General features: G+C 36.5%; 1 protein-coding gene across 8 annotated transcripts in view; it reads left to right on the plus strand.

Annotated features, from left to right (window-relative positions):
- Positions 1-23,688: 23,688 nt before the first annotated feature.
- Positions 23,689-27,642, plus strand: part of enox2 (ecto-NOX disulfide-thiol exchanger 2) — a 192,161-nt gene continuing 188,207 nt past the window's right edge. For 4 of the 8 annotated variants that reach the window (XM_086300875.1, XM_086300868.1, XM_086300908.1 and 1 more), the window contains exon 1: positions 23,720-23,855. Coding sequence is in view for 2 of the 8 variants with exons in the window: in XM_086300899.1 (XP_086157025.1) it covers positions 23,743-23,855 (113 nt within the window). In the remaining 6 variants the exon portion in view is untranslated. Of the gene's footprint in view, positions 23,856-27,642 lie in introns of all 8 variants that reach the window. The other 4 variants (XR_015130404.1, XR_015130406.1, XM_086300899.1 and 1 more) reach the window with 2 other exon arrangements.

The raw sequence follows: 27,642 nt of genomic DNA on the forward strand, positions 1-27,642 counted from the left end.
GTAAACGGTTAAAGACAGATTAAATAAACTGCAAATATGATGTAAGGTCTGTTAGGAGATGTGCAATGTTGTAGGTTAAGAACAAGCTGTAGTGGAGTGTTTGACTTATTTAGATGGAAAATAAACCTTGGGCTTGGTCATTCGCAGCAACAAATCCTCTGTGAGTCATATAAAGGAATGTGTAAGTTAATCCCCTGTAGCTGGAGATATTAAGAGCATGGTTTTTAAAACAAGAGTTTTTAAGACTATATTTGTTGAGCAAAGTAAATATAAGAGTTTCAACATTTCAGTGTTTTATAAATGTAATCGTCATTGCTCACGGTTAAAGTGACATTTGATCAGAATGGAAATGAAACATTTTTTGTCCTACAGGGAAGTGTTACAAGTGATGGTATAGAAACATTTGTATATAATCTTTAAATCCAGTACATGATTTTTAACATAACATCACCCATGATCCTTAAACTGGAGCATTGTTAGGAACGATCCACTCCTACATTTGGAAAAATGAAAAACTTCAGTTCAATTGCTTGTTAACGCAAATCTCTGATCAGCCAACTACATGACACCAATGCACAGAATAAAGCCATGTAGACATGGACAAGGTGGCCAGCATCAGAATAGAAAAAAATGTGATTTCAGTGTCTTTAAACATGCTGTTGATGCCAGATGGCTTGGCCCGGGTATTTCAGAAACTGATGATCTACAGGGATTTTCCTGGTTTTACAGAAAATAGTCCAAAAAGGAAAGAATAGTCAGTAAGCAGCAATTCTTGGGGGCTCAAATATAATCAAATATAATCTAAAACTGGTTCCCGAACATGGTGATGAGGTCACTATACTCAAATGACACACACAGTCACCAGATCTTAATCCACCATTGGGATGTAGTAAAATGATTCACATGATGCAATCACCAAATCTATAGCAACGGTGTAGTTAATACGGACTAAAGTCTCTGAGGATTGATTAAATTACCTTGCCATTTAGAATGAAGGCAGAGCATGATGTACCTATCAAAGTGGCAGTAAGTGTGTACAAATGTAGTAATGGGTGATAATGAGAAAAATGTCTGTTTTTAAAAAGAAATTTGAATAATGTGAAACAGACTACAGCTACTTCTACATTTATGGATGACGCTGTGGATGTAACTCATATTCTGAAAACATAACAGTGTGAAATGTACTGTGTAAACACCAGTTAAAATATGTTACAGAGCTCCTGGATTTTTCAAACCACTGTGTTGGTGGATGAGTGGGTTGGTTGGGGTAAGGGTGGATTTTTGCAGATGATTTAGATTAATTTGTAATCAAAAACTAGCTGAGAAAACCAGGTTTCGGACTGGTGGGGGTGGATAAGCACCATCTGTACCACCCCCAAGGGGAGTGACACAAGCCCATGAGAACCACAGGTTAGTCCGCCTGTGATAATACAAAAAAAAAAAAAAAAAGTAATGCCAGCATGAGATAGTGTAAGCAACAAAGGATTCACTTTACTGGGGCACAAGTGAGACTGTGATCATGTTAAAAGATTGCGACAGATCCCCTCCTGTGTGGCTGACATTAGCCTGAGCTGAAAGAATGCCCTTCAGCTTATTTACGAGCAGCAACTGACCAAGGTAAGACACAGTAATGATCTTCTTGTCACTTTTACTAGTTTATGTCAAACAGCTCATGCTTCATCACCGCTGCCACTGATGGCTCAATTCCAGCAGCAAAAATACAATCAGAGCCAACATTGACCAGCTGTCTGCTTGAAAAATATAGTGTTTATGAGACAGAGTAAGTTCCGTCGTTATGGTGAAAAGAAAGTGAGCTAAATTGCTCACAGCTTTTAGGTCAAGTACAGAAAATTTGTCAAGAGAAAAGAACAGCACAGAGTGTCTCTGCTCGTGGACATCCATGTTCAGTGAATTCAAACAGGTGTACATACGGTGACGCAGCAATACACCTTTTTGCTGCGCATGATTAGCATAGCACAGTTAACCACATGTCAACCTCAATCACATTGACTGCTCAGTCAGAACCGAGTTTTCAGGCCTACTGGTGTATGAAATTCCTTTGCTCCACACCTCTTCTCAGACTTAATCTTAAATCAGTGGCCATTCAGCTCTGATGGGAGGACTTAAGTCATGTGGCTGCCTGCAGCAAACTCAGCTTTTCACTGGAGAAAGGAATATTGGCAGAAATATTGTACAGTTAGTAAGATCAGATGTGCCTACTGTGTCATCTCTGGAACAGGGAGGCATAATATTGCTGGTATGCATCTGTATGTGTAGCAGTAACAGAAAGACAAACATCAAAAAATCTGTCTTTCAGGCACATATTCACATTCTATTCCTGTTAATTAGCATAGAAACGTGTGTCATGATGTGTTTATTCATTTGAATAATGATCTGTACATGCTGTTGTTCTGGTTCTTAATGAAAGTGTTTTTCCTGTTTCTGTAAAAAAAAAAAGTTTAATGTCATAAGGTTTAGGTTTGCTTTTATCTAGACAAGCAGACTGATAAGAATTATAAAGGATTTATGGCTCTCTAAGGATTCCTCTCAACCAAGATGTAAACAGATAAGCTGTTGTGGGCAACAGTTGAGTACAATAGGCCTGGAGAGGAACCAAAATGCAATCATTACAAAGAGAGACCTGCTTTAAAAATTGGTTAACATTGTTTGCATTTAAATTACAGATGGTGACAACGTCAAAGGGTGTCAGTGAGTGTCAAGATGCAAGTTTGGCATTTCTTTTTATAGGGAAATGCACCGCAGTTATTTTGCTAAATGCTGATCGCTAAGAAAATGGGATTGCTAATTCTAAGCTATGTGGATAAGAAGTGCAAATTAAAGTTAAAGGTTACATTTAAAATATTACATGCTAAACAGCCTTTTCTTTTTCTTTTTTCATTGCAAACATTTTTCAATCTGTAAATCTTTCCATCTTTCCAGAAAACTGATTATTTTGTATACTTGTTACATATTAGTAAATTTGATCACCATGGTGATCAGCACAAACACAAGCAACATGCCTCTTGCTACTCGATGATATAGAAGCTTCTTATTACTTTGTGATTCAAGCATTCAATCGTATAATCAGTTTAAAAAGAACTTGGGTTGGCCACGTTACATCAGTGTTACTATACAAGAGGTATAAGTGGACAAATGTCAAACTTGTAATACCTGCTGAAAAATAAAACCTGAAAAGAAAGTCAATTGCTTTATGTAGTTTGAAATGTAATTGCCACCATCTGCATTTTAGTTTATTTTTTAAGTGCATTACAGTGTATTTATTAAAATATTATACAGTTTACTTTGCTGATGATGTCCCTAGCCTCACTTACATTTTTAAATGTCTTTACTTTTGAGCATCATTAAATTTATGTCAATAGCCTGGTTATAAAAAAATAGACTCGGCGTGGTTTCGTTTTATGACTCTTAAACTGAAACAATTTAATAACACTGAACTATTTATATGAAGCCTTTGCAATGAGTTCACTAATTCGTGGTAACGTCTAAAAGCTGTTTCCCCTTCAACCAAAGGTGTTATTTACTGGTTTTGCTGGAGTTTTTATCTCTTGAATTTTGGATTGATGATACTGTTTTTAATGCAAAGTTAAGAGTCACGTTAACTGTTGATGCCTAGTAAGACTGTGTGTAGCCATTTCTTTTTTCTACTGCAAATGTTATTCATGTGGTGACTTGTGATGATCAGAAGTTTTGCAATGGAGGCTAATTTTACTCACAACTTTGTTTCTCAAAGTTTTTGACCCTATTAATCTCTTTGACTGCTCATTGTGTCCCAAGCTACTATTGTCCAATCCCTGTTAATTTTTAAAAACAAACTAAGACCCATTATTACCCACCAGTAAATAATAAAGTTTCTTTTTTGTTGCTAATTATTAGCAAAGGTTTTTGGGATGCAATTAACAAAAAACTAATCTTTTTGATCAGTTCCAGTCTGGTTTCAGAAAATGACATTCGACTGTATCAGCTGTCCTTAAAGTTTCAAATGATCTTTTGATGCCTGCACATGAGTGTGACTGTTCAATCTTACCTCAGCTCAGCCTTTGAAACATCTCACCTTCAGATCTTAACACATAGGTGAAAGTGCATGGCTGGGATTTCTGCCCTGTATTGGTTAGCTTCACTTCATACCTTGCTTTTGATTTTGGTGGTAAATTTTTAGTCATGTGTTGCTGCTCCATTGTGCGGCGTTCCTCAAGGATCTGGGTTAAGTCCTCAGCTATTTTCATCGTAAAGCTTCCCGTTACGTCACATTATGAGCAGTTTTAAAATAATTTCTTATCATCTTTTCATTCAGCTATACCTCTCGTTTAAACCTCAGAAACTGGGTAAGTTATCCATTTTAAATGACTCTCTGAATGCAATCAAAGTTTGGATGGCAAATAACCTTTTGCAGCTTAATACGGCGGACAAGGCAGGGCATCTAATTATTGCTCCTGAGAGGATTATTGCCTGCATCAGACAGTGACTGGGTTCTTTCTCATCCAACATAAAAGCTAACACTGAGAAACTTGGGGACATTTGTGATCAGTCTTTGAAATTTGATGCTCACATCAAGTCTCTGAACCACTCTTGTTTTTCATTTAAGAATTATTGGTGTCACAAAAGCACAAAAAGCAATGAAGATGCTTCTCCATGCCTTCATCTCCTCTGATTTAGATTATTATAATGCATGTTTTCTTGTCTGAGTAAAGAATCTATTAACTGCCTCCAATCTGTCTAAAGTGCTGCTGTAAGGTTCACTCTCATAAATCTCAACACATCACCACACTTTTGCAACAGCTCCTGTCAGCTTTAGACTTCAGTTTAAAATCTTTTCATTCTTATTTTACCTTACTACTAGCTTTTTATGAGTGATCTTTGATCTTTGTCTTGAAAAGAACTATATAAATGAACCTTACTTATTTCATTATTTATTTACTTAAAGTAAGTCATCGGGCGATTTAAAACCCTTTCTTATAACAATTTTTGACTAACTTTAGGTTGAACACTAGTTGATCATCTTGATGCCGTTTTTTTATCATTTGTAGTAATTTATATGAAGAATTGCCACAAATACAACTCAAAAAAGTATAGCGAATCAGACTGAAAACAACAGTACGCTATTACTGTGTATATGTATATGATCCAGGAAGTCAAGTTGTATTAACAGATAACTAGTTTTAAAATTTGTGGCATATTTAATTTAAAACTTTACTGCCAATCACCATAAGCTCATTAGCAGAAATTCCACACACTGGATTGGCTTTTATGGTGGACTGCCCTGTGTGTTTTCTTTGCCAGGAGCCACTACAAGGGCAAAACACTCTGCTCCAAAGTCTGTTCATCAAACTATGGTGTAAAGCAAGAAAGTGTCTTGTTATTCAGTTAAACAGCTGCTCGGTTATAGTAGAGTTATTTAAGCTTTCATTGGACTATGTACAGTATTAGAAATGTATTTGAAAAATCACAGAATTACTTAAAAGTTGTATACAGCTAACACTACAAGATTATTTTAGGGCAACACAAAAACAAAAAGCAGGCTTTAACTTAAGCTGGTGCAAAACAAGGTTAGCAAATTAAGCAGAAGCAGGGGAGCAGATGAAGGCTAACAAACTAGGCTAAAGAAATGGCACGAAGAAAGCAAGCACAGAACAAAGTAAGGGAGAGATATACAAGGCTATAAATATATAGAGAACAAAGTGAAAAAACAGGAAGCAGGGCAAGCAAAAGGGGAAATACACAGAAACAGAAGATAATTAACTGCATTATTTCTAATGGCCAATAGGATGCAACTCCTTTGGCTGGATGGACCTCTATGAGATGATGAATCTAAAGTACTGCTCATTTAACTTATTTACTTCAGTAAACAAAAGTGGGGTTTTTAAAAAAAAAAAATTGAACATTGCATTCATTTAGTAGATTATAGTTTGATTTGGAGTAAAAATTACAATAAAGCAGCATATGCTTCAGTGTATGGATTCATTGTTTCCACTGTATGAGTCTGGGTGACAACACACTACTATTGTTCATATGCAGTCTAAAGAGGATAACCTTTGTATCCAGTCTAAAGAAGGATAATAGGAGACACAGTAAACACTGAGAAACATAAAGTAAAATGGGAGCCAAACCTACAACAACTAATAGAAAAAACCCAAACCATGATGCAGCTGCGTACATCAAGCCAGTTTATGAACATTAGACTCTGTGGTCTACATCAAAATATTTGACTGTGATAAATTTGAATACCAATTTGATATTTGCTGAAGTTTTCCATTTTACTTCTTTTCCCATTCACTCTTATCTTAGTGAAACAGTCTTTCTGTGACGTCTGCTTCTACAAATCTTTATCATTCACCTGGACTCACTTGAGTATTTTGTCTGGCTTGCAAGGATCAGAGCTTTCCCTTCCAGGCAATTAGTCAGTCAACGCTCCATCATCCAATCAAAAGGCCTCCTTACTAACCAGTGGGATACTAATTAGAGTGACATGCACATATCTCCAACGCCAGGTTTTACCCTTCTGGGCAGATTTTCATTAACAGTCAGAGCTGAGTGGCTGTCGCAGACCAATATATCATACCTTGAAACTGAAGCAGGTCAGAGGTTAGAAAATCAAACGGGGTTTTGAAGTTACAGAAATGGAAACCTGCGCTATGTGCTCTGATCCTCATACATCATGCCATGATTCAGCCTGTGTCAGAGATGTTTTGCAGAGGGTAAAGATACCGCTGCTCCTCTGACAGATCTGCACAGCCTATAAAAAGCATATTGATTGAATAGAATTGAACCTCCTCAAATCTACATTTTTTTCATCTTCCCAAATGCCCTCGAGGGTCAACACAGTATCTTTGGTAATTGGAAATGCCTGCCGAACTCTCGTTGTGAAGAACAAAAACTATTTTGGCCAGGATGGGTAATAAATGGGACTAATGTCTTTGCCGTTCACATGCTGTCTGCAGGGCTGCGATTTGTGTGTACAGCCTAAGGCAGTGGAAATGTTATGTTCTGAGGTCAGCTCTGACAAATCTCTGAACCCTGCCTGCTATAAACTGGGAGGAAAAATGGAACAGCGGGTAGCAAATATAGAAATAGGCACTATGAGAATAACTATATCAATAACATTGACTAAGACACAGTCTCACACAAAACACTCACCTTCAAAAATAACAAATAAGAACCTTTACAGTTTGATTTATTATCAATTAGTAAACATCACAACAAAGCCAGTAAGCTTGACACTGATCTTTAGATTTTAATACAGAAAAAGTATGAATGAAGCTGATAAACAGTTATACTCATGAGTCTGTGAATCTGTCCTGCATACTTGGTGGGACGACTTAGCAGACACACTGACCTGATTCTGTAGATGCTTTTTTCATGAGTTAGAGGAACACTCGTAAAATCTAGAGTGCTCAATGCCCAGCTGTTTTAGGAGATTACGCATCCTTTAAAAATGATTCATGACCCATTTTTAAAGATTTATATTTATAATAAAAATGAATGGCCTTGGGCCTTGTGACACTCAGTTCAGGGGCTGGAGACAGAGATAGTTCTCGCTGTTTGTTGAGATCGTCTCATAAACTGTTGACTCAACTCTTTGCTTGTTTTTCAGAATATAGTTTGTGGTGATGGGTTTTATTTAGAGTCTGCCTATCTATTCTGCCTGTGATATAAATGTTTACCACATGCAGTCCTTTCAGACTTTGAAAGTAGCTACGTTGAAAAGAAACCAATTACAAAGCAAAAGGACTGCTGAACAAAAAAAACAGAGAGCTTTTTATCCAACCATCTTCTGGGTAGGCCTACTTATTATCTTTGTCAGGATTGCTGCTGCAGCAGTGCAAGCAAAGCAGTTCAGACCGCCCCCACCAAGCTGCCTTCACGTCTCCCTAGGCGGCCTCAAATGGAGATGTAACCCCTGCAGCATGTCTTGGTCTGCCCCTTGTCTCCTACCTGGCTGGTCTTCTCCCATTAATTTGTGCTTGAAATGCATCCAAAGGATAGGGCTCAGGGGTCAACCCAACTTTTGGTGTCTCGAGTGCCTCAGATCCAGTTGTTGTTAAGTGTGCATGCAGCTCAAAAATGCTTCTGCTCCACATAGATACTGTTGGCTCTGTCTGGCACAGACCCACCGTTGGAACGAGATAATTCTATTACAACAGCAAAAAGCATTGGACACCAAGCAGAGCTCTTTGTTTGATCTCGTGCACGAGGGAGAGAACTGTGACGGGCGCCGTTCTTTCTGCTCGAACCCCAGTCGCTCTCAGCCAGCTTCCCCCGTAACACTGCTCTTTATTGTGGTTACATGACTATGCATAAGTTCATTAACATATGACGTCTTACACAGGCATACATGTGAACAAAGAGTACCTTGTCTGTGTGTACGCGCGTGTAGTATAAAAGAGACAGATTTTTTAAAACAAATTTCTGGGTGTACGTCGCATTAAAGCTGTGTTTGCTTTAACTAAACTAACTAAAAGTGTGTGAATTAATGTTTTATACTTGAAATTGATAGGGCACACTGGACTTCACTGAGAAGTCAAGAATGCAGGCAAATAACTATAATTTGGTATCTTAATCAAAAAAAGAATTATGTGCTTTATTATATTTTTAGCTTTGAAAATTCACAGATAAAAACAGTAATTGTATTTCAGTAATAAATATATTGTTTCAGTTAAATAGTTTGCACATGCTGGTAGATCAACCATTACAGTAACATAAAAATGATTGCAATAATTACCAATACTTTTCATTTAGGGCAGCGGTGGCATAAACCTACCATTGGGTTGGTTTAAGCCAAATCTGAGCTAATTAATTTGTTAAGCACTGTATATCTACTCATATTGCACATAATGCATTTTAGAGCAAAGATTCAGAATATAATGCATCACCTCTACAGAAGCAGTTGTGCTGTGCATGCTTTCTGCATCACTAAAAGCCTCTCGATCACACATTAGCAGCTGACATTGATTTCTCTCATGAGCTGCACCGCGGGCAGCCTACAGAGAAATGTAAAGCACATTTACGTTTACTTTACATTTAGATCAAATCACTCATGCTGACAGTATATCATGTTTATGTTTCAGGTTTCTGCTGTATCACATTCTCCTTATACTCTACACTCATGTCTAAAAGGGGAACTTGGGGCTTAGTAAGCCCAAATAATCAAGGTGTCATGTTGAATATTAAATTAATTAACTTGTTCCTCATTTTCTTACTATGTAGTATCACGATATAATCCGAGGGCCTAATAAAACAGAGAGGGGTTTATCTGTAATCCAGAGGAGGTGATTATGAGATTAGATGTTTATTCAGTCTTACAATGTTGGTTTATTTTCTGGTTCAGCAGTGAACTTTATTTTGGTAGTTGTTTTAAAAGGAACTTGGGTGGGAAATAGCTACAAAATAGGGGACAAATCAAGTCTTAATAATATTACTGAACACAATAAATGTAAAATATTAACCCAGTCGAGCAAATACAATCACATAGAAATTAAAACGGATTCATTAATTTAGATGAGTGTCATTCCTGGTTATAATTAACAGTTTGAGTTGAAATTTAACCTTCGCTTCACTCTATGTCTCTTTTGTTTGTTAACAATTACAGTGGGAGATCAGGTGAAAATGGCATGTAGGTCACACAGTGCAAAGCAAGGTCACAGAGCTATGCCGAATCAATCAGGCAGATTAATGAAGCAAAGCCTGCTGACAAGACACATTCAAACATCTTGTGGTCACTGTGCTGCAATCACCTATGAAACAAATCCTGTCATTGGCAATATAATTTTGCTGCTTCAGGAAGTGAAAAGAAACTTTATCACTTTTCAAAGTCTGTTAAGAAAAGATTACATATGTAGCTTTGAGCTGTCCCTGAACTCTTAAAAAACCTTTGTGATTTTTTTAAAGTGGTTGAATAACAAGCAATGTATCCTCGAAATTATGTTTATATAGATATTACAAATCTGTTTTATCAGTTCAGTTACAGGCTGCTTGAATTACAATTAGGGAAAAGACATTTCCATTTACTTTTGTACAGGATGTAGAAAGTTGTTTAGGGATTCATGTATGATGGGCAAGGGATTTGATCTGCACTCTGTTCCCTGTCTGTGCTTCTATACTTTTTATACTATTGGTAAGCCACTGCTGACTTTCTTAAACCAGGCCAAAAATGTATTCATAAGCCAAAAGCTGTGTGTTTTTGTAAATTAATAAAGTTTTTGTCATGTTCCTCAACAAACCATAATGTAGAGGTCTCACAAACTTTCCAGATAATTTAATTGAAATGTTTCCTCAGTGTACGGATAAAAAATGACCTCAGTCAGTATTACATTTTCTCTAAACAGAGTACAAAGCATTCTGAAAATTTTCTAAGAGAAAGAAAAGTCTGGTAATATAAAAGATGAAAATGCACTGAGGGTCCCATTGAATAAAATGAGTATAGCCCCAGAAAATAAGTTGACCAATGTCTTTTGTTCTACACAGATATCTAATAGAGAGTATGATACAGCAAACTATAATCGGATTTACTCTGTCTGTCAGAAATGAACACATTTTTCAAACTGATGTGCGAGTTGAAATACTCGATTGCGGCATCTTCCTGTATGGCAAATCTCCCAGTGGCAGATTATTTGTTGTTGATGCGTTTGTTCACTCACAGAGCTTATGTGGCCCTGGGGTAGTAATCCAAAACCACGTGAAAGCGGTAGGAATAAATTGTGATGGGTGAGGAATTATAGAGTCTTTGGCAAAATAGGGTTGAATTTTAATTAACACCTTTGCTGGGTGTGCAAATCAAGTTGTGAGCTGGTGCAACAGAGCATCACACATACAATGAAGATTACTAAGAATGGAAAAAACAAAAACTTCTCCCTCTAGAGAGAGTGGAAAATTATTTTTTTCTATATCTATTATACAAGTCATCTTTCCAGCTTAGTTCCATAAATAAAATATAAAGAAGATACTAAATACATACAGCCTGAATAAGGTAGGATGTTTCATCATGAGAAAATAGAAATATTACATTAAAAATACCAGAGTAATTACTGATCATTGCAATTAGACATGAACAAGAGGTAGTGTGACATATTTATTTTAACCATGCTGCAAAAAAAAAAAGACCCATCTTATTCTGGTAATTGTCATTATAGAGTATAACCTTTTTTCATTTTGTTTCATTTTTTATTAAATTAATACACAATACTATATTCTTCATTGTTGCAGCCCAATGTGCTGGGGATAACACCCGTTGCCTCACAGCAAGAATGTCATGGGTTCAAACTCCTGACTCTAAACTCTGAGTGGAGCTGGACCTCTTCGTGCCTTTGTCGGTTCTCTCCAGGTACGCTGACTTCCTAATCACTAAACATGCATGTTAGTTGGTAAGTGTAAGTGTGAATGTTCTCCAAAAGCATTGGAGCAGCAAGGCAACAGCAATTAATTTGTTTGTGTTTTGCACTGAACACATTTCAGCATGAGACCAAAAGATGAACATGAGAAGAAAGATCAGTGTTTTAGGTCTATTCCCCAGTATTTGCTCCGAGGTATACAACTTAGCAAATATAAATAAAGGACCCCTTTCTTCTTTAGTGAGCCAAATTGGAAGTGTTGACCGACAGATGTTCTTCTCACCCAGGTGTGCCAAATCCTTCTAAGAACCAAGGGGAAGTATCTCTCAGTTTAACTTTATTGGTGATTTGTTTGTCCACTACAGAGGACATAAATGAATAGGCTGGGTCTCAGGAGGATACAAGATTGATTCCAGAAAGTTGTTTCTTTTCATCTGGATGTAGCATTTTCAGTTGGAGAAACATTTCATGACTCATCTAAGCAACTTCTTCCCCAAAGTATATTTATCCCTATAGGCCAGTGACCACTCTTTCAGTGATGTTAACGTGCACATCTTGGATAGTGAGTAATGCTGGTTTGACCAGAGAGGGTTATTGCTTAGCCATGTCTAGACTCAGTTGGTTTTCACCTGTGAAGACTCATTTGAAGTTAAGAAGGGCAGACCAACATGAAAACCAGAGAGCTGGTTATTGTAGAAAACCATGCCATTCAGGAAAAATCCATCAGAGGTGTTTCAGAAACATTTTACACAGCCAGTACCAAAATTTGGAATGTCAGGTAAAGCAATAAGTATCTAACTGGTTATCCAACAAAATAAAGAAAAACCGTGAAATAACAGTCTATGACATATCACAGAGTCCAAAGAAATATCACAATACAATGTTTGAAGGAGATTTAGAGAACAATGATACAGAGCCCATAGTGCAAGATGCAAATCACTCATCAGCAGTAAATATCAGAAATCAAGAATCTTGAATCGGAAAAACAAAAGTACAAACATGACTCACAATAGTTTTTCAGAGTGATTAAAGAATGAATCTGCTTGTGATTCTAAACATCTTTGAAGCATGTTGGATGAGCTGTCATGGACTGGGCTGCTTGTGGAACAGGTTCAATTCATTTTTATTGAGATGTAATTCACAGTGGTGGTAGCATAATGAACACATACATTTACGAAAACATACTGACTGCCAGTTTATGTAGAAGTGCATCCAAACTCATTCGGAAGAACTTAATTCTGCAGAAAGACAATGATCCAAAAACATAGCCAGCTCAGGAATTAACTTTAATTTAGTTGAAAACGTTTTTTTCCAGTACTTGAAGTTACTTGAAAAAATGGGTGATTCAAAAAACATGTCTGGGAGTGAATATCAGGGAATCAATGGTGAAAATGTTCACATTTTAAACTTGATCATCAAACAAATTAACTGCCTTTGCTATTTTTTAGGTTATTGTATGCATTAGCTCTCCCACCCATCTACCCTATGACCCCAAATTGGGGTGCAATTTTGATGTGAATAATCCCCACCACCACTGCAAAGAAGTCAGTTTTTATATGTTTAAAATGAAATCTCTTACTTAATCTTTTTCACTTACAGTAAATTATTTTTATACGCATTTACAAAAAGCTTTGGCTGATAGTACATCCCTTTAAAATTGTTAAATAGTTTGTTCAAATTCAGAAATTACAATAAAATCCCTCCTTTTCCGTCATGCTAAAACCAACTGAAGCATCTTCAAGCTGCTCTGTCAAAGAATTGTTTCTCATTTTTACTTATCTGAATCTTATTTTGGTTGCTTCCGTACTTTTCACAGCAGCAGCTGTTCCAGCTTAATCTCGTCATATTCCTTAACAATGATAATGACTGTTGCGATGTACATTTTAACCTGAGAAAACATATTATATTACTGCACTGGATTGTTACACATCTGCGTGCCATTTATTATTTCACCGGCTTAAGTTTTAATAAACCAGTAAAACCTCAAGTCTTTTCAAAGCGTAGGTGGAACGAGAGCCCACTTGCAGATAATTGAATATAAAATAATGACCTCTCGTGTTTTTGTCAAGGTAGGAGCTCTCAGCTTGGTGTCCTCATCAAAGCCTTGTCTTTCAGGCATTGGGGGAAGTTCCATCTTGAAAAGCTTTTTTATTCTCAGAAACTTACAGCCCCTCACTCAGAATCAGCGCATCATTCACAGTTTGCCACACTGCTTAAGGACTTAAATTGGTTCTACAATTCAGTCCTCTATAATTTTTTTCGTATCACTTATTTAACAGTATCACTATATCTGCCAAGCTACTATCTAATCTGTCATGGTAAATACTCACTGCTTCGAACATGCCGCAAAATAATACATACACTACTAAATCTGCTATTGATTTTTATCAGTTTATTTAAATTCAGTTGTGTAAGCTTTGAACTGCAGTTGCACCATTTCCAATCAGTTGATGATCAAATCAGCATGGCCAAGAATGAGTTTCAGATATAAGCTAAATCAAGTGCTGATTTGCATTAAATGTCTATTCTCTTATGTTCTAAAATTAAATATTTTATCTGACACACTAACAGATCTTTTTTCATATCCATTTATATGATTAGTTTGTTCAAATTAAACACACGTTATGCCTAACAAATGCACAGAGAAATGTTTGTTTGTCCTGATACATTGGGCAAAATGAATTAATTACACAATTGTAAATGATGTAATGATGCGATGGGTCATTCCATTCATGGTGGCAAATTTCACCAGAACAGGCATTCTTCTGATATGTCGAGTCTGTAGAGCAAAGTAGAGCACGCAGTCTGCTGAGAGTTGAATCTCTGAGAGACCTTAATAGAGGCTGCTGTGAACTTTCATGTTATACTCTTCAATAATTCTCTTTCATGAACACAAAACAGAACAAACTGAGTTAGCTCTTTACATAGCGTTGTGTTTTGTTTGTTCTTCAAAGTACTGATTTTAAACTGTAAGAAAATAAGGTGGTTGCTAAATATTGTAATATGATATTCTAAGAATCTCATCATTGACTTTACAGTTTTCTTTCCAGCTGTTATTGACCTTCAAACAAGTAAATGATGGGAAGTGAGTAAAAATTTGATGCTTGTACTTACCTTTACCTGTTACTTTACAATATAGGCGTTTTCATAACTTTTTATAGAATATTTGATGGTGTTTTAAACCATTTGTGTTAATCAATTATTTCTAAAACAAAGTGCAACAGCTTCTTTGATAATGTGTTAATACGTAGCAATAGCAACTCATTAGTGTGCACTGTGCCATGCCAGTCCTTCTGCACATGCTTTACAAAGGTTTGTTGGCTAAGCTGTCTGAGAAATGCATTGCCAGGGATTTCCTACTCAGTGGTTTAGATCAGGAATGGGAGAGAGCATGGGGCTTATCAGAGAGGATGCTTTTACAGTAGGGAAATAATGGTGAAACTAAAATTTTAAAAAACACTTCCTTTTATTGCAAAATGAAAGCAAACTACATCTGTTGGTGTTTTTCGTAGTCAGCTGTTAAAACCTCATTTAAATATTTAAATTGCTATGCAAATGTGAAAAGTGATTAAACCACCAGCAAGTTACTACAAATGTCGTTAAGGCGTTTGTTTACGTATATTTGACCACACTCTTATACTGGACAGTGGTGATGTGTACATAGTTTCTTGTAAAGTGACATAATGGCAAAAAATAAGAAATTTAAGGTTAGTACGAACATTTGTGAATTGCAAGTTTTAGCTCTGTTGTGAAAACTGATGTTAGGTTAAGTTGCACCAAATTAAAACAATAATATTTCAAAAAAGTGGTTTGTCTGTCAAAGACATTTCTTATTTTCCTGAACACTTTACATAAAAATAAGTGATGGTGCATAGTGAAAGTATGGTATTTGGACTGCTATATGAAATGCAGTCAATTTGAAAAAAATATCTTGGCTCACTGGAGCAATATTGCATAGTGGCAGCTCCAGCAGACAGTGAGAGCTAACTCTAAAAAAGCTGAAATTCAGCTCAGTGTGAAATCCACAAAGCACATGTTTACCAGCCCAGCCGGTTTGCGATTGCTTTTTACCAGAGGATACCACGGGGATAGGAGCTGGAAAAGATTTAATTGGCAAGTCAAACTTTTTCATGGTTGCTCAGTTGCTCTTCTGTAGGAGTGGGCTGGAATTAAACTTTTTAAATTTGTGAGTTCTTGTATGACTCTAACAACAGAGCTTAATTTAAGCAAACATGGTAAGCTTGGCCTTGGGACTTTGAGTTAAACTTCATGGGACACTCTTCTCTCTGGCAATGATGCTGTAGGAGCACATGGAGAAGACAAGTTTAATTTTATTTGGAAAATAAGGAATGTATTTTAGTACCTTTGAGGTAGAAAGCAGCAGACGCTTCAGAGCCTGAACTGACTGTACAAAAAATAATGTTTAATTTCTCTCTCTCTCTCTGCCAGAACTGCTGCTAGAAGAATCTTCCTTATGGCTTTTACCTGCAAACGTTACAGCCTCATCATATCCTGTCATGTGTGCTGACATGCGGTGCGATATGAATTTAGTTCCCTCGATATTCCAAGCTGAAAGATTTCAGTGTCTCGGTGTGGAGAGTGTGATAAATCCACAGAGGGCTCACATTTGCCATGAAATCATTCTCACACTGAACACTGGCAATCAAGTCTCAATCAGCTGCAGTGGCACATGATGAAACCTATCCATGAATGTGACCCTCCAGTGTGAAAGACAGTCAGATGGTTTAATTCAGCAATCACCACCCAGCCCAAATAACTGATTAGACCCATTTTGTCTTCACTCCTGTAAAAACTTTCAGTTCTGTACAGCAGATTTCATGCACTTCAGCTCTCATTCAAGACAAGAAACCCATTATTTCTTTGGTTTACGACAAGCAGGTGTGAATGAGCAAAACAACCTCTGATTTCTTGTAAACAAATTCTCATTAGTTCATAAAAAGACTGCCCCGTTGACTCTTAAGTTTTGACAGCCATACGCAATAGCCAATCAAAGCCCGACTTTATTGACTGTTGCTAGGATACCAAACTTTCCATATGTGAATTACCCTGGACATGATGAGATTTGTGCAGGCTTGCCACTTGAATTCATTGCATCATTCCACACACTATGCACTTCAAAAATACTTGGAATGCATAAGAGCAGGAAATCTAATGAGAAAAGCTGAAGAGACTAGCGGAGGGACGACAGACAGCAGCTTGGAAGGAGATTGGATGCCTGCAGGAGGGCTGATACTGAAAGTTCTCACATATACTGTTGATGAGAAAGACATGTTTTCTTTGGTCAACAGCAGCTTATATTGTGGAGGTAATCTCGTTTTTCATGTTTGTGCCCGGATGTTTTACCATCACAGAGCTGTAGCATGGCAGATGTGAAGCTTAGAATATTCACAGGATCCTGAATATTCCAGCATTTACGATAAACTTATTTTCTTCCCTCCACTTTCACCTCTGAAAGTGTTAAGGAGAATGTATTTCCATGTGTATCATGTTGAAATCAACAGCAGCAAAGCCAATTTGTGTACCGGGTCATTTTTTTCTGTCGTGTAAGGAAAAGAATATTGATTAATGATGAAAATTCAGTAGCTTAAGCTGCAAAAAGCATTATAACCTTTTAACGAAATCTGAAATCCACCAAGACCTGATGAATGAATGTGGTCAAATAAATACTAAACAAAAGGAGAAAAAGCTTATGTAAGGCATCCTTGAATTTTTTTATATATGACAAAATCTGAAGAAGTTCTTGGGACAACTCCCCAAATGTCTACAAATAAGACAACAAACTTACAATAGTGACTGCACAAAGTACAGTGAAAACAAACTAAGCTATATGTGGAAGTGCAGCCTTATGTTGTGCAGCTGACGCTGTGCTGTGGTGTCTAATTGAACCAACCTACTGGGAACCAGGTAACAGCCCCCCTCTCCAGCTGGGAGTGACATGTTAACAGGGAGTATTCCTCATTTGGGAATATTAATGGATCATTAAACATTAATAGGTCCCTCAGATCAGTATTTGCACTTTGCCGTACTCCCCCCTTTAACTGGCGCATATGTGACATAGAGAGCTATGATAAGTATTCATGCCACATCCCACTGGAGCAACAGACATCAGATGGAGAGCAAATGGTGGTTACCAGGTAGTGCAATCTCATGCAAACAAACCAAGCAAGATGAATTCATACTAAGTTGTCAAAACATGTCAAATTTCACCACGAGCCTAAGGGGAAAGGGTGGGTGCAAAAAAGCATTAGCAATGGAGTAATTGGCATTAAATTGTCCAAAACACGTAATGATGTGGGAGTGAAATGCATGCTGGCACAGATAATAATCCCCTTGTAATGAGAATTCACTAGATATCACTGGCTTTGTTCATGCCCCAGCATCTCTGAAAGAGCTTAGCCACTAGAACAGTAACAATAAGCTGTGGAGTAGGAGATGGCATGAAATACAGCTCAGAGCAAAGTGAAATTGCACACAAAATGAAATAATTTGCTTAATCAAAAGAAAGGTGGTATTAGAGACTTTAAAGTGACTCGTCCATTTCTCTGCTTTCTGAAGATAAAATCGAGACATTTAGCAGATAACTCTGTCATCTTTCAATGAGGGCGCACTTTAAGTGGTGTGCAAGTGACAAGAATCAGGTTTGAGCTTTTTTGTTGTTAAAGATTAGGATGAAGACAAAGTAAGCCTTGCAAATCCCAGGCTCAGATACCACAAGGACAAAATGACGAATGATGACAGCAAATAAACCTGTGACAAACCAGAATGCTTCGAGTCCAGCTTGTCATTCACAGTAGCTTAGAGAGGAAAGTTTTGATTTGGTGGAAAAAAATAGTGATGTGACTTACTTAAAAGGGCCAATACATCTATGTAGAAACACTCTATTTAACATCAAAGTGTTCAGTTTGAGACGCATACTGCTGTCATATGAAAAAAAAATGTTTTCATGACCTCTTGCAGTCCTGTGAAAAACAAGGTACACCTGTATTGGGTCCAGTTGGAGTTGCCTACCCCTGCTCTAAAGGGTCATAAGATGATATAACTGATTACAATAAAGTTCTGCTATACACCATTTGTATTCTGTGTGTGGACTAATGAGTTATTTATTTATTTACAGTGTTACCTCTTTGCACAATAGAAATTTAAAGGTGAAATCACATGGAAGAAATCATGAAAACATAAAGACATCCTAAACATCACAAGGAGTCCCCTTAGAAACTGTGAAGCACGGGTATAACTCAAATTAATAAAGTTTGTTTATTGTATTAAAAATGCTTGATTATAAAAGTAGAATAGAAAAAAATAAAATGCAATTACTCAACTAATGTACCACATAACTAACTTTGACCACTTCACTTCCAGTTTTTGTTTTTGCAAAAACAGACTTTTATGTATGCTTCAGGATTTTTTGAATAAGTAAATGTGGCAGAGGTGGCTACACATATTCGTTCGAATTCCAGAGAATAACTGGCCTCTGCAAGGATAACTCATTCAACTTTAAATTTCATCAAACCCATCTGCATAATGGTTGGGTATTAATTTGAATTGGAATTTAAAGTGGATCTATTAAGTAGCCACAAATGAATAACAGCAGCTTAAGGAGATGATAACGACTTCTGATAAATGCACCAGATGGACAGATCTGTCTTTAAAATAAAAAGGAACAGATAAAAAAGATTTGTGGACCCAACTTTAGGAGCTTAGAATTATACATATTTTTGCCTAATTAAAAGAAAATCCATCCAAGACATAAAACGAAGACAAAAATTCAGTCCATCAATCCTTTTCTGGAGGTTCTGGGAACACTGCCTGAATAATAAATATATAATAAATATAGACTTTGATAGCTTGAAGCTCTATATAACAAAGAAAAAGCTGTATGGGATTCTCCTGGATCACAGCACAATATGCAATAGGCATAACCTATTGATAAGAATCCAGCTATTTGCATATTCTGATCCCCTATTAGTGAACAAATACAAAAAACATAACTAAAGCACAAATAGAATTGTCATCTAATAACAAACAAGATTATAATCCACTTGATGAGTACTTTTACATAATTCATTTGCATATTTAACAATTAAGTCAAGAACAAAAAAGTCTGCAACAACAGACGATTGTCCTATTGAGGTCAAAATGTTGCTTTAAAGCATTTTCTAATCTGCCAGCTGTTATTCTGTTAGACAACAATTAATGCTTTTATAAATGTATATTCAAAGCCATACGATTGCATTCTAATTCTGCTTATGTGAACTCCTCTTCGGGTGGTTAAACTCCCAAGCAAATATAATTAGAAAATGCAGTGAAAATCTAAGGCCCATTCTACAGCTTCAGTACATTTTCTGTCCCCCCCCCATAAATCTGAAAAGTAATCTGTGCACAAAATACTAAGATAAATTGCACTTATCACAGGACAAGATGGAACAAGATGGAAACCTAGTTGCTGAAAACGTGGTTACAAAATATCATTTCAAATAAATACATTTTTTTAAAAGAAAAAAAGTGCAGTTTTTCACTTGTTCCGAATTCTTGACTAAATGCATTTCAAATTAAAATACGTTATGAATCTACGTTTTGGTTGGTTTTGTTATTATGTATGTATGTATATGGAGCAAGCAATAATTACAAACACATGTTGAGAACATATGGAATATTATTAATCTTATTATATTATTATATATTACGCATTTATGTCATAGCCTTGTGCAGCCCTATAATGTTATTGATATTATTTTAAAATTTTCATATGAATATTGTGTCTGAGTAAACATCTGATAATAAATACTGAAATTAAAAACACGTATGATTACTGAAAGTTGATCAAAGTAGATTTCCAAAGTTGTTTAAATTAATATAACTATTTAGAATGAGAGTGATTGATTGATTTGATTGATTGGTAATTTATTTCAACATGTGAACAATATACAAGTACATTTAGAAAAGAAATAAGAGAGAAAAAAAATACTATACAAATTACATACAAAAAAACATTCTGATTAATTTACATGTTGAAAGGGAGTGGGAAGAAGTATACACTTATTTAATCCCACCCCTTTGCCATAAATTATCAGTGAATATTTAGTCAGCTTCCTTACTGATATAATTTGTAATAAAAATAGTGAACAGAATTCTGATATACTATATACTATAATATCACATCATGAATTTTTTGTTTGTTTGTTTGTTTTTAAATAGAGACATTCACTTAATTTAAATATTTTCCTTTTCTTTATAGATCGAGAAGATCATGTTTTTATAACTCTGTCACAGGCTGGGTCTCCGACCCAGCACTCTGAGTTTTCTTTGTATTTTTTGATATGTTATTAGTTTTTGTGTTATTTCCTATTTTGCCTTTAGTTTAGGCAGTTATTGGTTATTGTTCCTGGGTTTTCTATGTTTTGGGGTTTGGTATTTATTCATCACGTATTAGGTCTGTTAAGTTGTGTTGTCATGTTTAGTTTTAGTATTTCCTGTTTTATTCTGACAATGTCATGTGTTCTCTGTTAATTGTATTTAGCTTTTCTCTCCTGGTCCTGTCATTAGGTTTATGGCTGTCAGCTGTTTCCCCATATGTTTCCACTTCCCCTGATCACCTCATGTCTGTATTTAAGCCTTTTGTTTTCTTCATGCCATTGTCGGGTCGTCTGTTTATTCTGCCCTAGTTCTAGCCTGGTTCTGTTTATTTTGACCTCGGTCTTAGTTATGGTTTTCATCTGTTATTCATCATTAGTCTTAGTCATAGTATTTGCTGGTTATTTTCCATCACAGTCATAGTTTAGGTTTTGGTCTCAGTACCGTTTAGTGTTTTGTTTCTTAGTGTTTTGTCAGTTTACTTTGGTTTCCTGGTTTACTCCTGCCGTCATCTAATAAAGGATCACTTTTCTGCTCAAACTTTCAACTACTCGTCATCATCTCCTTTTGGGTCCTGTTTCCACACACATCGGCGCACCCCGCCGTGACAAACTCTTTTTGAACAGTTTTATGTTTGGACATTGCTTTAATTCCATATTCAGTTTGTTCCATAGTTTCACTCCATGAACAGAAACACAAAAGCCTTTTCTTGTAGTACGTACCTTCATTGTTTTGAAGTTACAAAAACCCCTTAAATTATAACTTCCTTCTTTCAAAAAAAACATACTCTGAATATTACCTGGCAGTTCTTTATTTTTTGCTTTGAATAGAATTTGTGCTGTTTGGAATTTCACTATATCGTCAATTTTCAATATTTCAGACTGCAAAAATAGTGAGTTTGTATGTTCCCTATAACCTGCATTGTGGATGATTCGAATTGCTTTCTTTTGAAGAGTAAAAAGTGAATGTAATGTGGTTTTATAGTTATTGCCCCAGACCTCTGCACAATAGCTTAAGTATGGTGAAACCAGTGAACAGTAGAGAATATGAAGTGATGTTCTGTCGAATACCTGTTTTGCCTTGTTTAGTACTGCAATGCTTCGTGATACTTTGGAATGAATATATCTTACGTGAGCTCTCCAGTTAAGTTTTTCATCTATTATTACCCCCAGAAATTTATTTTCACTGACTCTTTCAATATCAACACCATTTATTTGAATCTTTGCATTTGTATTTAAACTACTATTTCCAAATAACATCAGTTTAGATTTATTCAAATTTAATGATAATTTGTTTTTATCAAGCCAGAACTTCACTTTACTTATTTCATTAGTCATATCCTCCAATAAATTCTGCAGATCATCACCAGAGCAAAAAATGTTTGTATCGTCAGCAAAGAGAACCATTTTTAATACTTTGGACACTTTACAGATGTCGTTAATGTACAAGTTGAAGAATTTTGGACCCAAAACTGACCCTTGGGGTACACCACAAGCAATGTCCATACATAAGGAGCAACCACCATTTATTTTCACAAACTGCTTTCTGTCACTTAAATAACTCCGGACCCAATCTAAAACTACCCCTCTGACACCATAACGTTCCAGTTTTCTTATTAATATATCATGATCTATAGTGTCAAATGCCTTTGTCAAGTCTATGAATAACCCAGCCACATATTGCTTTTTGTCTATGGAATTTGTGATGTATTCTATTGAATCTAATAGTGCCGATGATGTTGATCTGCTTGATCTGAATCCGTACTGACTCTCAGTGAGTAGTTTATGTTTATCTATAAATTTTTCCAGTCTGTTTTTAAACAGTTTTTCAAGAACTTTTGAGAATTGAGGTAGTAAAGAGACAGGCCTGTAGTTTGTGAAATGGTGTTTGTTCCCAGATTTGTATAGAGGTATAACTTTTGCTATTTTCATTCTGTCTGGAAATCGACCAGTTTGAAATGATAAATTACAGATGTATGTAAATGGTTTTATAACAGCCTCAATGACTCTTTTAACCACTATCATATCAATATCATTACAATCCAAAGATTTGTGATTTTTACATTTTTTGACAATTTCAAGAACTTCATTTTCATCAACGGCTGTGAGAAACATAGAATATGGATTTCTGTCAATCAGTGTATCGGGTTTTTCCTGTGGTTTCCCAGGATGAGTGATTGTTCTTGCTAAATTTGGTCCAGCAGTTACAAAGAATTCATTGAGACTATTTGCCACAACATCCATATTGTATTCTTCATGATCATTACAAATGAAATACTTGGGATAGTTCTTTTGTCCAGTCCCACATTTTATAACACTGTTCAGGATTTCCCATAATCTTTTATTATTATTTCTATTTATATCTAATTGCTTCTTATAGTATTCCTTTTTACTAAATCTAAGTATATTAGTTAACCTATTTTTATATCTTTTGTATCTGATTTCAGCATCTTTAGTTCTCGTTCTTAAGAACTCTCTGTATAGAGCATTTTTCTTTGTACATGCATTTTGCAGACCTTTTGTTATCCATGGACAGTCCATATATTTCTGTTTCCTACTATATTGCTTTATTGGACAGTTGGTATTGTACAGTAATGTAAATATTCAATTATCATTAACTTAATGGTCAGGAACTTATTAAGCTCAATTCTGATTTTTAAAGGATTAAAAAAAGTATTTATTGATTTGTTTGTTTGTTTGTTTGTTTGTTTGTTTGTTTGTTTGTTTTAAACCTAAATTGTCCTTCAGTTGCAGGACAATCTAGGCTAAATACGTCTTTACTTTTAAAAACAGTTTTGGAGGAAAGCTTAACTCGCCAAAAGAACATTATATAACAATGCAGGTACCTTTTAACAGTTTCAAGTCTTTGGTGTGCTCTTATTTTGACGGGACACTCTCCCCTGACGCTCAGCTGCAAAACGAAACCTTCCAAAACACTAAACGTCAACGAAAAGCACGTGTCGACCTCCCGCTTGCCGTACTTGGCTCCGCCATTGTTTGACAGGTCTCGTTGCTAACCAGAGGCTTTCATGGTTACCAACTCAACAACACCAAAAGAAAGAAACTTCCAAGCCTTCCATGGCTTTATAGAAAGCTTTTCGACAACACAGAAAGCATGGAAGAGGACAACCGCCTTAGACAGGTACTTTATACTTTCTCCCTCATTTTCTCTTTCACTCCACCGGTGCTAACTTCCGACATCAGTAGTTCGTGTTAGCTTCTGTTTTGGAAGTTCACAGCGAAGCACATAATGTGTTTTGAAACGCGCAGAGCACTTTATTATCTGAAGCCACGCTTTTGTTTCAAACTGGTAGAGTAAACTCATTAAGTTGGCTGACTTTGCCACTTATGAACTGGGTTGGCTTGGTATTTATTCGAGCTGTGTGGAAGCGTAATGTTTTAAAGCGTCTTTGGAGCATCGGCACGGGAAGTCCAACCGCTAAGTCTGTTTCACAGTGAAATACGAGTCAGTCATACTGCTGCTGAGTTCTGAACGCAAAGCGTGTGCCGTAAAAATGTTCCTCTCCACGCCAAATAAACGCTAGAGGCGAATAATAGTCTTGTAATAGTCAAAACCATTTACTGTGATTTGCAGCGGTTCTCAGGAAGTTATTTTGGGTGCAGAGAACAGTTTATTGCAGCAGCCAGTGCAGGCTTTAGAAAAGCATGGGAAGTTTGATTAGCATGTTGCTTGAGTAAGGTTTCATTAAGATTTGTCTGATCCTTGTTTGGCCCTAAAATTAGCCAACATTGCTGGTTCTTTATTCGTTTCAATTACGGGTTATTTCTATAGCACCAGTTCTGAACAGTCACCTCAAGGTGCTTTATATTGTAGGGTAAATATGTGACAGAAACCCCAATCAGACGCAACCCTATGAGCACACACTTGGTGACAGTGAGAAGGGGAAAAAATGAAGAACAGTTAAAGTTGGGTCCTTTTAACAGGAAGAAACCTTCAGCAGAACCAGACAGAGGGTGAGCAGCCACTTTGCTTTGGGTGTTTTGGGGTTGAGGAGAAAGATGAGAGCAGAGAAAGACAGGACAAAAAAACAAAGAGAGGGCCAGAGGTTAGTAATTAGCAATGATTAAATGCAGCAGTGGTGTATAAACACATAGAAAGTGAAATGTGAAACAAAAAAGAAGACTAAAGAAATGTTCAATACATTATGGGAGGCACTCCAGCACTCTAATGCAGCATAACTCAGGGAGGGTTCAGAGTCAACTGATCCAGCCCTGGCTATAAGATTTATCATAAAGGAAAGTGTTTGTCTCCTGAATTCAAACTGGGTTTCACATGAGAGGGGCCGGGTGGCTGACTGCTCTGTTTCTTGTTCTACCTTTAAAAACTATGACCCAAAAGTAAGCCTGCAGTCTGAAAGTGAAGTGCTCTCTTAGAATAATAAGGTACTTTGAAGTCTTTGAGGTATGGTAGGGCCTGATTAATCAAGATTTTGAATGTGAGGAGAAAGATTTTAAGTTCAGTTCTGGATTTAACAGAGACCCAATGAAGAGGAGCTAATACGGGAAAATATGGTCTCTCTTTTCAGTCCTAGTTAGTATTCTCTCTGCAATACATTGAATACATTCATTGCAAGCAGGTGGTAAAAGAGTGTAGCCATAACTGTACCAATGAAACTGTACAGAAAGAAGAATTACAGATGTGTTATTGCCATGGTTATCCATAATCAGTAATTGTGATGCAGCCAAATTTCTATAAAAGGCTATATTCTGACCATAACTAGTCCTTATGATCTCTTTAAATTTTGTATTATTTCCTTATATTCCTTTGCTGTTGCTCTGTGCTGTAAAGCCTTGGGATAATAACAGTTTAACTTGGCAACTGATCTATAAGGGAACTTATAGAAAATGGGTGGAAAGCAAACAGCTGCTCTTTGTTAGTAGAAATTAAGGAAACTAGTGTGGGCACTATGCAGCAAAACAGCTTTATGTCTGCTGTGTGATTGAAATGAAAAATCAGAATCAACGTTGTGGTATTTATCTTAAGTGGCCAGGTATTGCTCGTAAGTGGTGAGGTTATCTCTAAAAATATGGAGGATCATTACCTGAGAAGGCTCTACAAATACATTAATTTCCAGAGGTTCATGTTGAGGTGCATTTCTTTAGAGAGATTTGAAGGATTACTGAGTCATTAATGGTAACCTAATGCCAGTGATATAAGGGGTGTCATACAGGTCTGAACATCCAAGTCCAATAATGAGCTAAAGTATGGCTTCACAGGTATAATCCTAAATCTCGACTCCCTATTTTGCTAAGAGAGGCACCGCTGATAGAAAAGGTTAATCCTCCCTTTGATTAAAACTGGAGGATGCCATTTGTTCTGGCCCCGTTGTCAGAAATACAACCAGAATCTGGGCAAGAGATGTGACGTTTGAGGTGCTTTAAGCATTTAAGAAAACCAGTTAATTTAGGTAAAAGCAAGGTGACATGGGATTAGACCTACTGCAGAGGCTTAATTCTGTTTTTGAACGTTATGCACTTCCTGTTATACTGTGTGGACTTTTCAAATGAAAATGGGTGGTTCCTTAAACCAAGTGACTAGTTAGTAACTAACTAGGTAATTCTTTCATTAAAAGGAAAATTAGTAATCAAGAGTGATAGCACACGTTTAAACAAAAGCACAATCTGGTGTGCTGAAAATGCTGCAGGGTTATAACTACTGTTTATTTTTAGCTTATTATTTCAGGTGTTTTTTTAGTTATCTGTTTGAAGTATTAAATACTGGAAAATAGTGAAAAATTGCCTTTGTGATTTTGTGTTTTCTACAAACAAGCTTTACTGGATTTTTTCACACTATATTGCCAAAGGTATTTGTTTGTCTGGCTTCAGACGCATGTGAGCTTGACATCCCATTCTTAATCCATAGGATTTAATATGATGTTGATCCACCCTTTGCAAGCATGACAGCTTCAGTTCATCTGGAAAGGCTTTCCACAAGGTTTAGGAGTGTTTTTATGGAAATTTGGTGGTTGCAAGGGTGTGTAGCTGACTGGTTATTCCCAAGTCTGGTGTGACTGAGGAATAACCAAAAAACTAGGTTCAGTATGACTGAATAATCAATAAATAAAGTCATTAGGTATTTAAATGTTTAGGTCTTGCTCCTGATAATCCACTTTTGTTTGATCATCTTATAAATATTGATCAGTTTTTGAGGATACTGGAGCTCAAACTGCTTGCAACCTGCGTTTACACCATGAGCTTTAATTCTGTGACATTTTTGGATTTAGTAAATTACAGGGAGAGACACATTTCCTTATTTAAGCTCTTCTTGTAGTGTGTTTACCATGTGAAGGATTAGGTTCAGGAGTTTACCCATCTCCTTCTACTTGGGCCAGATTTATATAAGCAGTGTTGTGGACTGCAGGACCAAGATGTAATAAGGGTGTCAATATTCGTCATGTCAGCAAGTTGTGCTTCATTAATCTGTCTGATTGATCCAGCATCCATGTGGTTCAGTGACCTTGGTTTGCACAAATAAGAACTGCACCCTCGCTGGTGTTACCTGATCTACCGCTCTGCTGATAGGCTTCTGCGTGAGTTATTGAAAGCACAGGACAGAGACTTATGTGGACACCAAGTCCACGAGAGTGATGGGAACTCTCCAAGCTGAGGAGGAGGCCTTTTGTTACATTTCATGATATCATATGACTGTAGCAGCAGGATGGACCTAATAGACTTGTTCAAACTAATGAAGGTTGAAGAACTGAGAAAATACTTGGGGACTTTGGAGAAATTTGACCTTAGATGAGGTCAAGGGGGTTGGTCTTAGGAGACATCTCTTAGAGGTTAAATAGGTATAAATGCAGCTGCTATGAGATGGATGGTGTCATGCTGTGTAAGCAAAAAATGCTAATCAAGGGCCAGGAGCTAATCCCTTCCTAACTCATTCCTTGGAGATACACAGTTGATTT

The sequence above is a fragment of the Aulonocara sp. 'chitande type north' Nkhata Bay genome, linkage group LG2 (assembly GCF_057382095.1).
Source record: "Aulonocara sp. 'chitande type north' Nkhata Bay isolate Kocher_YH1m ecotype deep benthic linkage group LG2, A_spYH_male_GT1.1, whole genome shotgun sequence".
Taxonomy (NCBI): domain Eukaryota; kingdom Metazoa; phylum Chordata; class Actinopteri; order Cichliformes; family Cichlidae; genus Aulonocara; species Aulonocara sp. 'chitande type north' Nkhata Bay.